Here is a 14,518-nt window from a genome sequence, read left to right on the forward strand (position 1 = left end):
TGGCAGATCCTCCCTTCAGCTCCTCTCCCCCAGGCTGGAGGAAGCAGCTCCCTCAGCCTCTCCAGCCCTGATCCACCTCATGAGCAAACCCAGAGCTGCAGGACCAGGATTTAGCTGTGGCCAGGTTTTGCCACACGTGGCAGGGAGTGGCCTGAGGAGGGTGAGCATGTGCCATTTAGTGTCTGTACCAACAAAAAGCAATTCTGCACAGTCCTGCTCAGGCAGCCCCTCCCAGATGCTCCTCTCAGCATCTCTCCCCACACATCTCTCCTGGTTCAGCCAGGACCCAACAATGACCAGCACTGCCTGTTCCAGGGGGTTCATACCGAGTCAGAGTCTTCCTCAGCCTGGTTGCTTATGAAATCAAGGTAATCATCCTTCTGGCTGTCCAGAACTTCTTCCTCATATTCAGTCTGGTAGTCTGACTCATCTGAGGAGAGAAGACACAAAGCACAGGGTTTAACTGGCAAGCAGAGAGGCAGAGGAAGCTGGGAGAGGAATGAGTGCCACTGTCACTGAGCACAGGCAGGACAGTGCCAGCAGCTCTCTGCAGCTCAGTGAACTGGGACTGCTCACACACAGATCTCAGCTCCCCAGCACATAAAAATAAACCATGTCCTCTCTGTCAGCTGCTGTCCTGGACCCCTCCAGAATCCAAGGAAGCACAGCACAGCAGCCCTGTCCCACTGTTTGGGTCACTGTGGTGGGTGCCAGCTCCCAGAGGGACACAGGTTTGGGGGGATGCTCCCTGGGGAATGCCCCTCACAGCACAGCTGCTGTGTTCCACCCCTCGGCCCAACCAGACCCGTGGGACACCTTGAGAAGCCCCTGAGCTGCCAAGCCAAACTCCCTGTGCTCACAGGCTCTGGGAACAGGGATCCCAGGCTTAGGGTGAGCTCTGCCTGCTGTGGAGCTGATAACTGAGTGCCTCACAATCTCTGCTCCACAGGGACAGAGACATTTACATTCCCTTCCCCTCTGCAGAGGACAATCACTTGCTTTCTCCAGTAATCCAGCAGATTAACATAATTTAGGGAGTCTCAAGAGCTGTGCACAGCAGCAGGATGTGCAAGGCAGGCCCCAGCCCCAGCCTGCTCCAATGGAATGAGGACACATCAGGGCAGAGCCAACACCCCCCCCAGCATCTGGAGATCACCTGGAGGATCTGCAAAACTGGCAGCAGGAGCAGCACCTCCCAAGGGCCTGGAGGAGCAGGACAAGGGGGAATGGCCTTAAGGAAGACAGGGATGGATGGGATATTGGGAATTGGGAATTGTTCCCTGGCAGGGTGGGCAGGCCCTGGCACAGGTGCCCAGAGCAGCTGGGGCTGCCCCTGGATCCCTGGGCCAGGCTGGACAGGGCTGGGAGCACCTGGGACAGTGGGAGGTGTCCCTGCCATGGCAGGGGTGGGATGGGATTTAAGGTTTTCCCAACTCAAACCCTTTTATGACTCCACCTGCACCAGGGCTGGCTCCCCACAGCAACTCCAGGAATGAGCTGGGCTGGGGGAGCCACTGATGGTCCCAGCTCCCCCCCAGCCCCTGTCCCAGCCACTGGTGACACCAGGGCACGTGGGCAGAGTGGGGCAGAGGCCCCTGGCAGGCAGCAACTTCCTCTGCTGGCACCCAGAGCTTCAGGATGCAGCTCAAGGCATGAAAATGACATTTTATGGTCACCATTAAAATCACATTTGTGTGACACCAGCTCTTCTCCCCCTTTTCCTGAGTTAGTTCCAGTGTGCTCTGAGGCAATAGCTGGATGCAGCCCACTGGTGAAGAGAGGGGCTCCTGTTTAAACCAGATCCTTGATTAAGTATTTCTCCTGAGAGCCATCAATAGCATCTGCTCCATGCTGAAGACAACAGCACAGTCTGTTCCACAGCCTTTTCTCCTAGCACATAACTACAACCAACTGCTAGAACATTGGAATGAAAGACATTAGGTCTTTTTTATTTTCTTTTATTATTTTTAGTTTTGGTTGTTTGGTTTTTTTTACTGAGAATTAGAGAATGATTGTTAGTTTTTACTAAAAACACTAATGATAATCTTTGATAAAATACACCAGAGAAACTGGAAACTCATCTGAACAGCAAGAGACACCACAAACAAGAGTTTGGAGTTTATACCTCCAATAAAACCAGCTGCCATCCAGACCAAATTCCTTGATTCTCCCAGCACTATTCAGCATTTAACAAGTCCTGCTACAAACACAGAACCAAGAGCCACCCTTCCCACATCCCTCCCAGCACAGCTCTGGCTGCTGGAGGGGGAAAAGGAGAGCAGGAGGTGGCCCTGCTGTCCCAAACCACCACCTTCCACCAGGGCTGAGGCTCACAGTGATGCTCTGGGCACTACAAAACCTCCCAGAAGCACCAAGCAGGACCAAGGCCTCGCTGCTCTGTCCAGCTCAGCACCACCCAAAGAGCTCAGCCTGGAGGAGATTCCACCCTGGGAAGGTTCCCAGGCCTGGCCTGAGCAGGGTCAGCACATTCCCTGCAGGAAGGGCATTTCCCACCCAGAGATCTGCCTCGTGCTCCTGCAGCTGGGCTGTTTCTTTGCTTTGTTCCCTGATTCCTGCAGGGAACCCCAGCTGGGGACAGCTGAGGTGTGGCTGGAGGGATCAGTCAGCACCTGGAAGCTCAGCACAGCCTCAGCTGCACTAGTGCTGCTCCAGGAAAGTTCTTTTTCAGCAGCAAAGATGCAGAGGTGGCTGGTGCCTGCTAATTGTGTCCCTTGAGAGGTGCTGGGATGTCTCCTGCTCCAGCTGAATGGCAAACCCAGGTATTTGACACCACCAGGAACATTTCTCCTCCACAAATCCCTTTATCCAAATGACCATTGCTCCAAGTGCTCATCTCCTGGGCTCAGCAGTCCCTCACAGGGGGAGCCTGAGCAGGGATGTGACAGAACCACCCCCAAAAGTGGCACCTGAGCTCCCCTGGCCACAGCCACAGCTCTGAGGGCCCAGACCACAGCTGGGCAGAGGGATGCTCCTGGCTGAGGGAACGTGGGGATGGAGAATGGGAACAGGACCACCAACACTGCTGTGAAATGAGACACCTGTGCCCCAGAGCTCTGGCACTCAGGGCCCTCTGCTCAGCCCTGCCTGAGGGACAGGCTCCCTTCTGAAAAACTTTTTAATGGTTTTGGTCACTGCTCTCTGTGTGCTCAAGAGGAGAAGGAATTCCCCTGCCCTTTCACCACAAAGCACACACAGCTCCTGCCCCATCCAGGCTTCTCACCCTCTCTGCTGACCCTTTCCCATCCATCAGAACTTGAGCCTTCCCCTTTGCTTGCTTTAGAACAAAATTACTGCCAGGATTTCCCCAGCCAGCCCCAGACCTGTGGGGTGCTGTCAGCCTCTGTGCCTTTCTCAGCCTCTGTGATCCAAGACCTCCCTCAGGAAGGGATTTCCAGGGAGAACAAAGGTGACAGTGCAGGGTCACAGCCAGGCCACCAAGCAGCTCCCTGTCCCCTCCCCTCCCCTGGTCAGAAGCCTCAGAGCCTCTCACCCCCCCAAGCAGAGCAATGCCAGAGGAGCCACCTGACAGCCACGAGGCCACTGCAGGGAGGTGCCACCTCCCCCTGAGCTCACCTCACCACACACCTTCCCCCACAGCTCTTCAGCAAGTGTCTCATGCACAGAGGACACCAAGGGATGTCACTGCTCTCACTGCCACCCAGGCATGGCCAGGGTCCCTTCAGCCACACGGAGCCACCCAGGGCAGAACACAAAGGATCCTGCCCAGCACGTGCAGGACCCTGCTGCCACCGCCTCCTCAGACCCTACAGCCAAGGGATTTCAGCACCCATGAGGAGCTCATGGCCCCTGCCCATCCCATCCATCCCATCCCATCCATGCCCAGCACCCCAGCACTGCCCCTCCTCAGCCCAGGTCCATTTGCCACACTCCCTCCACAGCCCTGCCCAGCAGAAAGCAGGAGCCTAACAGGGAATCATCAGGAGCTCCAGAAAGGAGGAGGATCTGTCCCAGTGCTCTGGTGAAATCTCAGCAAGTCTCAGTGCCTGAGCCTTAAATAACCACATACCATGAACTCTTCACTCTTATTCACAATGGCTGCTTCTACCACATTTGATTAATATTTTCTTTATAAGGCATATGATTGTAATTAGCATTTCAAATTACCACAGGGACATCTCTGCAAACAGTCACAGATGGGAGCACTGCTAACTTTAGCTTTCCCTCTGCAGGAACAAGAATCAGGAGGAGGGGAAGAGACTGTTTAGAAAGAGCTCCAGCCCTGGTGACACACTCAGGGGTTTCAGGCCTGCAAGGCTCTGATCCTTTTGGATCTGAGAGCTCCATAACCAGGGAGCTGCTCTGCAGGGCAGGGCCAGCACGGGGCACAGAGCACCTCTGTGTCACCATGCAGGAGCTGCTACCTGCTCCTCTCCAGTTCACTGCTGCTCCCACACCAGGAGCACACAGAAAGCACTGGAGCCAGTGAGTCACTCCTGATCGTACTCACGACAGCAGGGAAAACATCCTTGGGGCAGGGCTTTAACTCAGCCTGCCCCTGCCCAACAGGGGAAAACATCCTTGGGGCAGAGCTTTAACTCAGCCTGCCCCTGCCCAACAGGGGAAAACATCCTTGGGGCAGGATGCTTAACTGTTTAACTCAGCCTCCCCCGAGCCCAACATTCTTGGGGCAGGGCTTTAACTCAGCCTGCCCCCTGCCCAACAGGGGAAAACATCCTTGGGGCAGAGCTTTAATTCAGCCTGCCCCTGCCCAACAGGGGAAAACATCCTTGGGGCAGAGCTTTAACTCAGCCTGCCCCCAGTCCAACAGGAGAAAACATCCTTGGGGCAGGATGTTTAACTCTTTAACTCAGCCTCCCCCTGCCCAACAGGGCTGAGGATGGAGCCAGCAGAAGGGCACAGGACAGCCTGAGGGGATGGAAGCTGAGCTGCCACTTGTGTTATTCCCTCAGCTAAGACTCCAGCAGGGATTATTCCCCCCTGGGAACTGCCCAGGAAGAGGCTGGCAGCAGCTGCTGAGGACACCCCGACCGATCCCACTGTCCCAGAGGAGGTGGCAGGAGGGGGACACTGAGGCCCAGGGCTCTGAGGGAGCAGGGAGTGGGTGGCAGTGCCCAGCAGGGCTCTTGCTGAGCACAGGGAGGGGAGGGCTGGCAGGCAGGAGCTGTCCCTTGTCCCCCCTCCTGCCCCTCACCGTCGGCCAGCGGAGGAGCCTTGACGGGCTCGATGCGGGACACGATCTCAGCCAGGTCAGTGAAGGACGTGGTGGGACAGGTCACGTTCTGAAACACAGACAAGTTGAAGGTTTGTCAGCAAATGTACACAGAAATGTACAAGAAAATCCAAACAAGTCGAGACTGTATAAAAATGATATTGAACAGACAAAGCTCCAGACGCACAAATTCTCCACAGCTGCCCCCTCATTACTCATCAGTGAGAAATCCTGCAAACAGCTCTCCTGAGGCAGGTCTGGTGGCAGAGATGGGATTCCCAACAGTGGGACTTGCTTTTAATGGCTCTTATTCCACCCACACAACAAGAAGTCTTATTAAAAACGACCCCAGAGACAAGCACAGCAGGGGCTGGGCCCTGGCATGGACAGAGCTCCCTCCATGTGTTTTTCTCCATCAGGGTCCCTTTGTGAGGGACTGGCTGGGCCAGGTGCAGCCCCTGCTTTTGGGAGAAGGTGACCAGGTGGGACACACAGTGGCCATCCCTCAGCTGGAGTGATGCCACAGAGGCTGCAGGGACAGGTGGGCACTGGGGTGAGCAGGACCCCCAGGGACCCCTGAAAGCCCCAGAGCTGGAGGTGCTGCAGCGAGCCAGAGCCTGCAGAGACATCTCCCACTGCAGTTCCTCTCTCCAGTAAACCCTTGCTATTTTCACTCTGTCTCACCCAAGCAGTGGGCTGAGTGTTCTCTATTTTGAGAAGTTCTAGCTCTAGTGTCTCCTCCAAGAAAACCCAACTTTGGCATTTAAGAGCCCTCTCAGGCTTCCTGCAGCCCCCTCCCACTCTGGGCTGGGCCAAACCTAACCAGGAGGACACCTCAACACCTCTCATCCATTTTTAAACCCAGTGAATTTAATGGACACAGCAACAACCCCAAGCCAGAGGAAGAGGATGGGGGAGAGCAGGCAGAGGGAACTGGGCTGCCAGGAATTGCTGTGCCAGTTGTGTTCCCAAACACCCAGACCTGCCCATGTGCTCCTAGCCAGGGCAGCTTCCTAACACGGGGTTTTATGAACAATCCTCTGCTCCTCTGTGAATCACACAGCCCCTGTGGGGTCACAGCAGCAGCCCATTGCTGCTGCAGCAAAGTGCTCTCAGTTGACCTTTCATCTGGAGCTGATTTTGATGTAATTTAGAACAGCCACAGCACAGAGCAGATCCAGGACAAGCAACGGGGGCAGAGAAAGCCTGGAGGGAATGAAAAGGTACCTGTATGAAATGGAACAGCAGCAGCTCAGGACACACACCTTAAAGCATAAAGAAGTTGGGAAGCTCATTGTGACTGTTAAGGAACTGCTGGAAAGGATGAGTCAGCCCAGGCTCACTTTGAACATCCAACCTGAACGTTCCCAGTGCAGCATCTGCAGAAAGCTCCTTCCCAGGACACGGAGGAAAAGCTCCTTGGCAGCTCCAGCCTGTGCCACTCAGCTCAGTGAGGGACACCACAGGGACACAGCCACGTCTGAGGCTGTCCCTGCACCCCAGAACCCAGGAGGATGAGGTGGCTGCACAGAGCACTTGGGCACAAAGTGCCAGGCTGTCCCTGGGAGCAGGGCTTTGGATGGGATGGAAGCCCAGGGCTCTGCATGAACAGCTGAACAAAATCCTGCAGGGCCCAGCACCGAAGTGTGCCCCAGGAAAACCATCAGCAGCTCCTGTGCTGAGGATGGATGGGAATGAAGTGTGACTGCACCCTCAGAAGCATCTGTCCCCCAGGTCAGCCTGTTTGAGGGCACTGGGGAGGCAGCTGCACCCAAAGCCTCAGCACCAGGACTGGAAACCACTTGAGGGAAACCAGGTGTCTTCCTAAACTCATTTGCTGCTTTACAAACAGGAGTTTAATGTTTCAGTGCTTCCTCTCACTACTTTGGAGGACAAAATCACCCTCCCATCAGAAAACACAAAGCAAAGAAGTGTCTCATATCTCACATCCACCTGAAACCTACTCTCAGACTTCTCTGGTAGTTTTTTTTTTGAAGGAGGAAAGTTTTCTCTTTGACACAATCTTTATGAAATAAATTAGAGGAGAAAGACAGTTACTATTGTAGTCCACTGGTTTATATTTAGCTTTGAATATGAATAACAGCTCAGTAGACAGAACTTCCCCAAGCAGACCCAATTAATGGTGCTGCAGCATTCCATACTGGGGAGGAGTAAGGGCTGCTCAAAGTAAAGTTTATGTAAGGTTCCTGTCGTTTGTGTCTTCAGTATTTGCATTTTGGAGACAAGATAAACAGGGACTAAATGATCAAAGCAAAGGAGAAGCATCTAAATGATTAAATATCTGGATTTTTAAATAAAATTGCAATGCTCACGACATGGAAACGAGACGATAAGAAATGGCACTCAGCTCTCAGATGTTGAATACTCCAGAAATAGATGAAGAACTAAAACACATAAAGCATCAAAACCTTTGCTAATGAAAGGCAAGTTAAAAATATCAGCTGCTCTGCCTGGAAGATAACACAGCTAAAGGACTTAAGTGACTCTGAGGGACTAAGAAAAGCAAGAAAAATACCCCAGTGGGAACTGCAACAGTTGTAACTTCATAGAAATAAATCTCCTGCAACACAAGTCAGATGCAAAAATCTTGGGTTTCAGAGGGCTCTGGAGTTTTAGGAGGGTGAGCAGACGATCCCACAGGTCCTTGGGATGCACAGAGCTGTGGTTCCTGCTCCATAACCTGGCAGGGCTGGTGAGTCACTCTCCCAATCCTGTTATTTCCGTGCTGTGGCACCTCAGCAATCAGCACTTGGTGCCTCATTATCAAGTGAGTGCAGGGTCAGGCTGTGTCTGCAATGAGGAGGTGACAGATTTGCTCTCCAGGGCACTGAGGTGCCACAGAAGCCAGGGTAGGTGTGATAAATGTCCATCATGCTGCTGTGATAGCATGATTTAAGTGAAATATTCCCCTCCACTACTGAATCCTGTAAAAAGGGCAGTTTAAAAAGCAGTTTTCTTTAAAAGAAGTGTCTGTCACAGCACTGAAAATGTTTGAGAATTTTTACTGGCTGGTGGTAAAAGTGAGGCTGAAGCAGGACACAGCCAACTCTGAGACACACAATTCTCCCTGCCTTGACTTCTCCTTGTGACTTTAACACAAAACCTGAACCCCAGCCCCTCATGGCTGATCAGGAGGTGCCAGAGGTGGACTGAGGGCCCATCTTGTGCAGCCACACTGAAGCACCTCCTCATCCAGGTGTGCTCCCAGGGAGGAACCCCGGCTGAGGAGTCTGGGGGCTCATGGATCTCCAGTGGCTTCCTCCAGGGCTCAGTCCCTGTGTGCTCCTTCCAGAGCCACTCTGGCCCTGCCAGGCAGCGTGGGCAGATCCATCTGATGCTGGGAAGTGCCCCTGCAGCTGAGGGTGACATTCACCTCCTCCCAGCAGAGCCATTTCCACCCCTCAGTGACTCACAGCCTCTGCTGACACTGAGGGCACCTGGATGTGGGATCATCCACCCCTCATCCCTGGCCCACTGTCCATCCTGCCATCCATCCTCTCCCTATCTCCGAGCCAAAGCACTCTGCTACCCACCTCTGGAGAGCTGCAAATCCTCAGTGTCATCTCTCACCTCACTTGACTTCCCTCTGAGAGGATCATGACAGCTATGATTCATTCTGGCCATCCCTTAAAAAATTACTGCTCATTTCCCTCTATAAAAGATGATAAAAAATAATTACTGGGTAAAAACATGAAGCCTTTGTAGCACTTGGGTTTCAAATCAGAGGGATTCAAAGGAAAGGAAGGACAGTGAGCTGTTATATTATCATATATTATCCAAATTCCTCAAAAAGGTGATACCTGTTTCTTAAAACCAACTGGAACTTCCCTGCCAGGAAATCCAGAGCACTGAGCTGTGACCCAGCCTCAGGGCAGTCACTGTCCCCTGCCCCAGCCCTGAGCAGCTCCAGGAGCACAGAGCATTTCCCTGAGCACTTACGTCAGTTTTGGATTTGCAGGTCTCTTGCCTGTCCTTCAACATCTTGTCAAGGACTCCACTCCTGCACCACACATTAAATACAGTTTTCCCGTGCTGGTATCCCACTTCCTGGAAAAAAAATAATTAGGAGAAAAGAAAGTAATTAATAACTGCCATGAGCATGGAAACAACTGGAAAAACAGACCCACTGCTCCAGGTTTTACTCTTTTTCTCAGAACACAGTAGAAATGATGTTGAAAAATCAAATGGGAAGGACAACAGGACAACAGCAACAGGTTTGGGGAGCCCTGGATCCCACCTCCAGCCCTGGTTCTGGCAGCAGCACTAAACCTCTGGTGTTGTCTCTCCTCCAGTTTTTGGATGAAGGTTCAGAGCCTTCCTTGGGGCTGGAATTCACTTCTCACAACCTATGCCAGCCCAGGGTGGGGGTGATTAAGGGGAGAAAAAGGAGCTGACAGCTCTGCCACTGGCAGGGTCAGGCTGACCCAAAACAGCCAGGAGAAGCTGAACTGCAGGAACAGCCACCCCTGCTCGGGGCTGAACACGAGGGGTTTGACATGAAGAGATTTCAGCTCCTTGGAAAATGCTGGTGCCCATTTCTATCTCCTGTAAAATCCAGGCACAGAGCTGAAATGAACCCACCCAGTACTTCCCAGCCCCTAAGGATAAAGGAATGCCTGGACTGTCCTTCCCTTTGGACAGCACAGTTTGAAGCTCCCTTGTAGACAGAAGTTACTGAGCTGTGCTGCAGAGAATGAGGATCCAGGAGGTGCTGCCCCTCCATCCCTGCAGTGTCTGCTGCCAGGAACCTGCTCACAGACAGTGACACTTGTGAGGAACTGCCCTTCTCTCAGGTTTTATTGCACTGACAAAATTTGCCTGGTACTTTTACATCTCTTTAACAGCAGCACATTAGAACAGAGCAGGGATGTGACAGCTCATGATCTGCTCCTGTGATGAACTACCACACCTGTCTGTCAAGGTTTTCACACCAGCCAGGGCTCTCCAGCTGGCAAAGAACAAAGAATTATTTATCAGCAAAGTCCTAGATCCACAAGCAGACAGCAGTGTTTGCCCAGGAGCCAAGAGGCACCAAATATCCCAGAGAAAATATTTACAGTAGGGAAATCAGCTGGTGGTTTGGAGTAGCTGCTGTGTGTCCTAAGGAGTCTCTCAGGTGGGAATTGCAGGGCTAAGCTGTGCTCCTGGGGTTGGTCAGTGTTTGCTAAGCCAGGACCAGAGAGAGCAGTCTGCAGGCTAAGGAGCTTCACAGCTTCTCACTAAAGTGTGATGGAGATTGACTTCAAGGAGGAGTGGAGATTTTCTAGCCTGGGTGAGGAGCAAAGCTCTGAAGGAAAATCTGGACATGGAAGATGCCTGCAGGGCTAAAACAGGCAAAGAATGGAAGGAGGCAGCAAAATCATTTTCTTGACAGGAGACACTGAGCCAGAATAGCTTTTGCTGTCCTGCCTGAGCAGGGACATTCCTGCTGTGAACACTGGATTATGTCAGCAGGACAATTCCCTGCACACCTGGAGCCAGCTCTGCCCCTGCTGGGCTCTGACACAAACACACACAACCCAGTGCCAGTGATGTGTGACCTGGCAGCACCACTTCAACACCCTGACACTGGTGCCACTTCCTGATCCTCTAAGGGGTGCAGAGGAATTGTGGATGATGTTTGATTCACAGAAGTGTTCAAATGTTCACAGAACCAGGTATTTTCACATTTTCCTCCATTTCCAGGATTCAAGGCCTCCCTGACAGATTTCTGCAAACCTTTCATGACACAACAAGCTCTAGGAGGAGGGGAAAGTGAGGACAAATGCCAGCCCACAGCAATTCCGAACCCCAAAACTGCCCAGAGCAGCTCTCACCGAGCAGCTGAGCCCAAAATGCCTCGCCACAGAGCGAGACAACCCATCCCTTCACAGGTCATGACAGAATCAAGATTCCAAACTCAATTCCTGCTGCTAATCCAATCTCCCGGCCGGCCGGGATATCATTCCACAGCATTATTGAGTGTCAATTATTTACTCTGCCCACACACTCCTCGCGCTCTGCACTGGCTGCAGCACTAATTAGCAGCATCAGGGCTGTGAGGGGCAGGGCAGTGAGGAGCAGAGCAGTGAGGAGCAGGGCTGTGAGGGGCAGTGAGAGGCAGTGAGGGGCAGAGCAGTGAGGAGCAGAGCAGTGAGGGGCAGGGCTGTGAGAAGCAAGGTTGTGAGAAGCAGGGCACTGAGGAGCTGTGAGGGGCAGAGCCATGAGGGGCAGGGCCGTGAGGGGCAGAACTCTGAGGAGCAGAGCTGTGAGAAGCACGGCACTGAGGGGCAAGGCCGTGAGGAGCAGGGCAGTGAGAAGCAATGAGTAGCAGAGTGGTGAGGGGCAGGGCCGTGAGGAGCAGAGCAGTGAGGGGCAAAGCAGTGAGGGGCAGTGAGGAGCAGTGAGGGGCAGGGCAGTGAGGGGCAGTGAGAAGCAGTGAGGGGCAGGGCTGGGAGGAGCACAACTGGAAGGAGCAGGGCAGTGAAGGGCAGGGCAGTGAGGGGCAGTGAGGAGCAAAGCAGTGAGGAGGAGGGCTGTGAGGAACTGAGCCGTGAGGAGCAGGGCTGGGAGGAGCAGGGCTGTGAGGGGCAGGGCCGTGAGGGGCAGGGCTGGGCCCTGGGTTGCCAGGGGCACTCACACAGATCTCGTCGAACTTGCCGAAGTCGAGGGTGCCGTAGCGGTCGATGGGGGGCCGGATGTACTCGCAGTAATCGCTGTTCTTCACCATCTCCAGCTGCCGCACACAGCACACGTAGGCCAGCCGTGTCTGGATCTCGGCCATGTTCAGCACCTGCCCAGCACAAATCACAACTTCAGCTCCTCCAGGTGGGTTTCAGAACGTGCTCAGTGTGCTCAGCACGGGGGAGAAGTGAGCTGGTGTCTCAGGTTGGAAATGGGGCTGTGTATTCTGTCCCCATCTGTCAGAGCTGGGGCAGTTCTCTGCTGTCCATGGGGCAGTTTTTTCTTTATCTCTCCCACAGCCAATCTCCCTCCAGGAGATCTCTGCAGTCCATGGCCACTGAGTGTCCCTGCAGGGCTGATCCAATTCCAGCATCCCATGGGGAGATGCTTCACCCAGGGAAGGAGCCAAGCATTCCTACCTGGATCCAATCTGAGCCTGGAGCAGCACAGCAGCCTTTGCCCCCTGCATTGCCAGAGGAGCAGCTTTCTGCTGCCCTGCATTGCCAGAGGGAGCCCAGGCCCATCTGCAGCAGCCCTGGAGCTGCAGAGGAAAACTCCCCCCTTGTGCAGGATCCCTGCTCCAGCAGCAGCACAGCTGGCACTGCAGGAGGGCTGAGCCCCCATGGGATGGGGCTGTGCCACCCCCTGACACACAGGGGGGCAGGCCATGGTCTGACTCTGGCAGTGGTTTGTTTTGTACTATTGCATTTGTATTTGTAATTTCCCTAGTAAAGAGCTGTTATTCCTATTCCCACATCTTTGCCTGAGAGCCCCTTAATTTCAAGATTATAACAATTTAGAGGGAGGGGGTTTACATTTTCCATTTCAGGGGAGGCTCCTGCCTTCCTTAACAGACACCTGTCTGTTCAAACCAAGAGAGCTGGCACCTGGTGATGCCCTGGCACAGCAGAATCTCCAGCTGGGCCCCAGCGTGGGCAGGCAGGGAGGAGTGTCCATGGTCAGCACAGGAAGGGAATCGCCTTCCAACAAGCTTGAACCAGGACTTTCATTCCAGGATACAGTGAAATATATGTAGAACTTAGAGCTCTGTGCTGAGGTGATGGGCACAGTGATCCTCCAAGGCACAAATCAGTGATGCCCCATCCCTGCCAGTGTTCAAGGCCAGGCTGGACAGGGCTTGGAGCCTTGGGGTGGAACTGAATGAGCTTTAAGGTCCCTTCCAACCCAAGCCAGTCTGTAATTCCATGGTTCTCTGATCTGTCCAGTGCCAGGGCAGAGATTTTGCAGAATGGCTGAGGTGGACAAGGGACCCCTTGAGATCACCCAGTCCATCCCTCCTGCCCAGGCAGGGCCAGCTGGGGCAGCTTGTCCAAGGCCATCTCCTGCTGAGTTTTGACCATTTTCACAGATGGAAACTACCAGCCCTCTGTTTGGCCCGTGTTTCACCACAACCAATAAATAAAGAGTGTTTTTTGGTGTTCAGAAGGAATTCCATGTTTCCATGGTTGCCTACTGCCATTCAGGCAGTTGGAATATTTCACTGGGTACTACTGAGACCAATTCCAAGTATTGGAGAATGCAACTGGGAGGAAAGAATTAAAATCAATATTCACTTGGGGGACAGTAGCAGAGCCAGGTAATTTAGGAAATGCAGAATAAGGAAGAGAGTTGGCCTGAGCACATGCAACAAAAGGAAAATAATAAAATCATGCTCTGCAGACCCATGTTTATCAGTTGCACTTAATTACTGCTAAGTGCTAAAATCTCCCTAAATCAGCAGTTCAGGGACACAGGATAGAAAGTGAGCTGGACAGATTTACTGCTTTTATAGGTAAAATTAATAAATTCTGACTTTATCAGAAGGTATGCAACTCCAGGAAAAGATTTCTTTGCTCTAAGAATTCTGCCAGCCCCTTCCCACATCACTGCCTTCCCTGTGGTATCAAGGCACTGCCCAGTACTTTGAACAAGAATTCAAATTTCAGGAGAAAAGGAGACTCAAGGGTGACCTTATCTCTACAGCTCCCTGAAAGGTGGTTGTGCTCAGGTTGGGCTCTTTCTCCAGCAGCACTGACACAACCAGAGCACACAGCCTCAAGCTGCACCAAGGGAAATTCAGGCTGGACGTTAGGAAAAAATTTTTCACAGAAGGAGTGATAAAGTTCTGGAATGGCTGCTCAGGGAGGTGGTGGAGTCCCCATCCCTGGGTGTGTTTAACAAAGCTTGGATGTGGCACTGGGTGCCAGGGTTGAGTTGAGGTGTTGGGGCTGGGTTGGACTCAATGATCTTGAAAGTCTCTTCCAACCTGGTCATTCTGTGAAATCCAGCAAAACAACAAATCTGGCCCAGACTTGCTCCCTGAGTAACAGAGGGAATCTTCCCACTTCTCCCACTCCTCCCACTGCCCTGGAAAACCATTCCAGCCCAGCCCCAGTACCTTGACTTTCTCAGCCAGGGGGTTCCACCTCTTCCAGAGCAGCCACCAGCCGCTCAGGCAGTCGCCGTAGTTGGTCAGGTCGGTCTCGTCGCGGCTGCCCACGTCGATGGCGATCACCACCTTGGCCCCCATGGACCTGGCCACGTCAGCTGGGGACAGGAGGTGTCAGAGCCCCTGTGCCCTCCCTGCTGCCCCAGGTGCACATACAGATCTGCACAGCTCAG

General features: G+C 53.2%; 1 protein-coding gene across 1 annotated transcript in view; it reads right to left on the minus strand.

Moving 5' to 3' along the window:
* PNPLA7 (patatin like phospholipase domain containing 7) overlaps positions 1-14,518 on the minus strand; it is a 134,812-nt gene that overhangs the window by 1,446 nt on the left and 118,848 nt on the right. The window contains 5 exon segments of the mRNA XM_030961550.1: positions 327-430; positions 5,195-5,282; positions 9,173-9,280; positions 11,853-12,005; positions 14,295-14,443. Of these exon segments, the coding sequence (XP_030817410.1) occupies positions 327-430; positions 5,195-5,282; positions 9,173-9,280; positions 11,853-12,005; positions 14,295-14,443 (602 nt within the window).

This window comes from Camarhynchus parvulus, chromosome 17 (assembly GCF_901933205.1).
Source record: "Camarhynchus parvulus chromosome 17, STF_HiC, whole genome shotgun sequence".
In the NCBI taxonomy this organism is placed as follows: domain Eukaryota; kingdom Metazoa; phylum Chordata; class Aves; order Passeriformes; family Thraupidae; genus Camarhynchus; species Camarhynchus parvulus.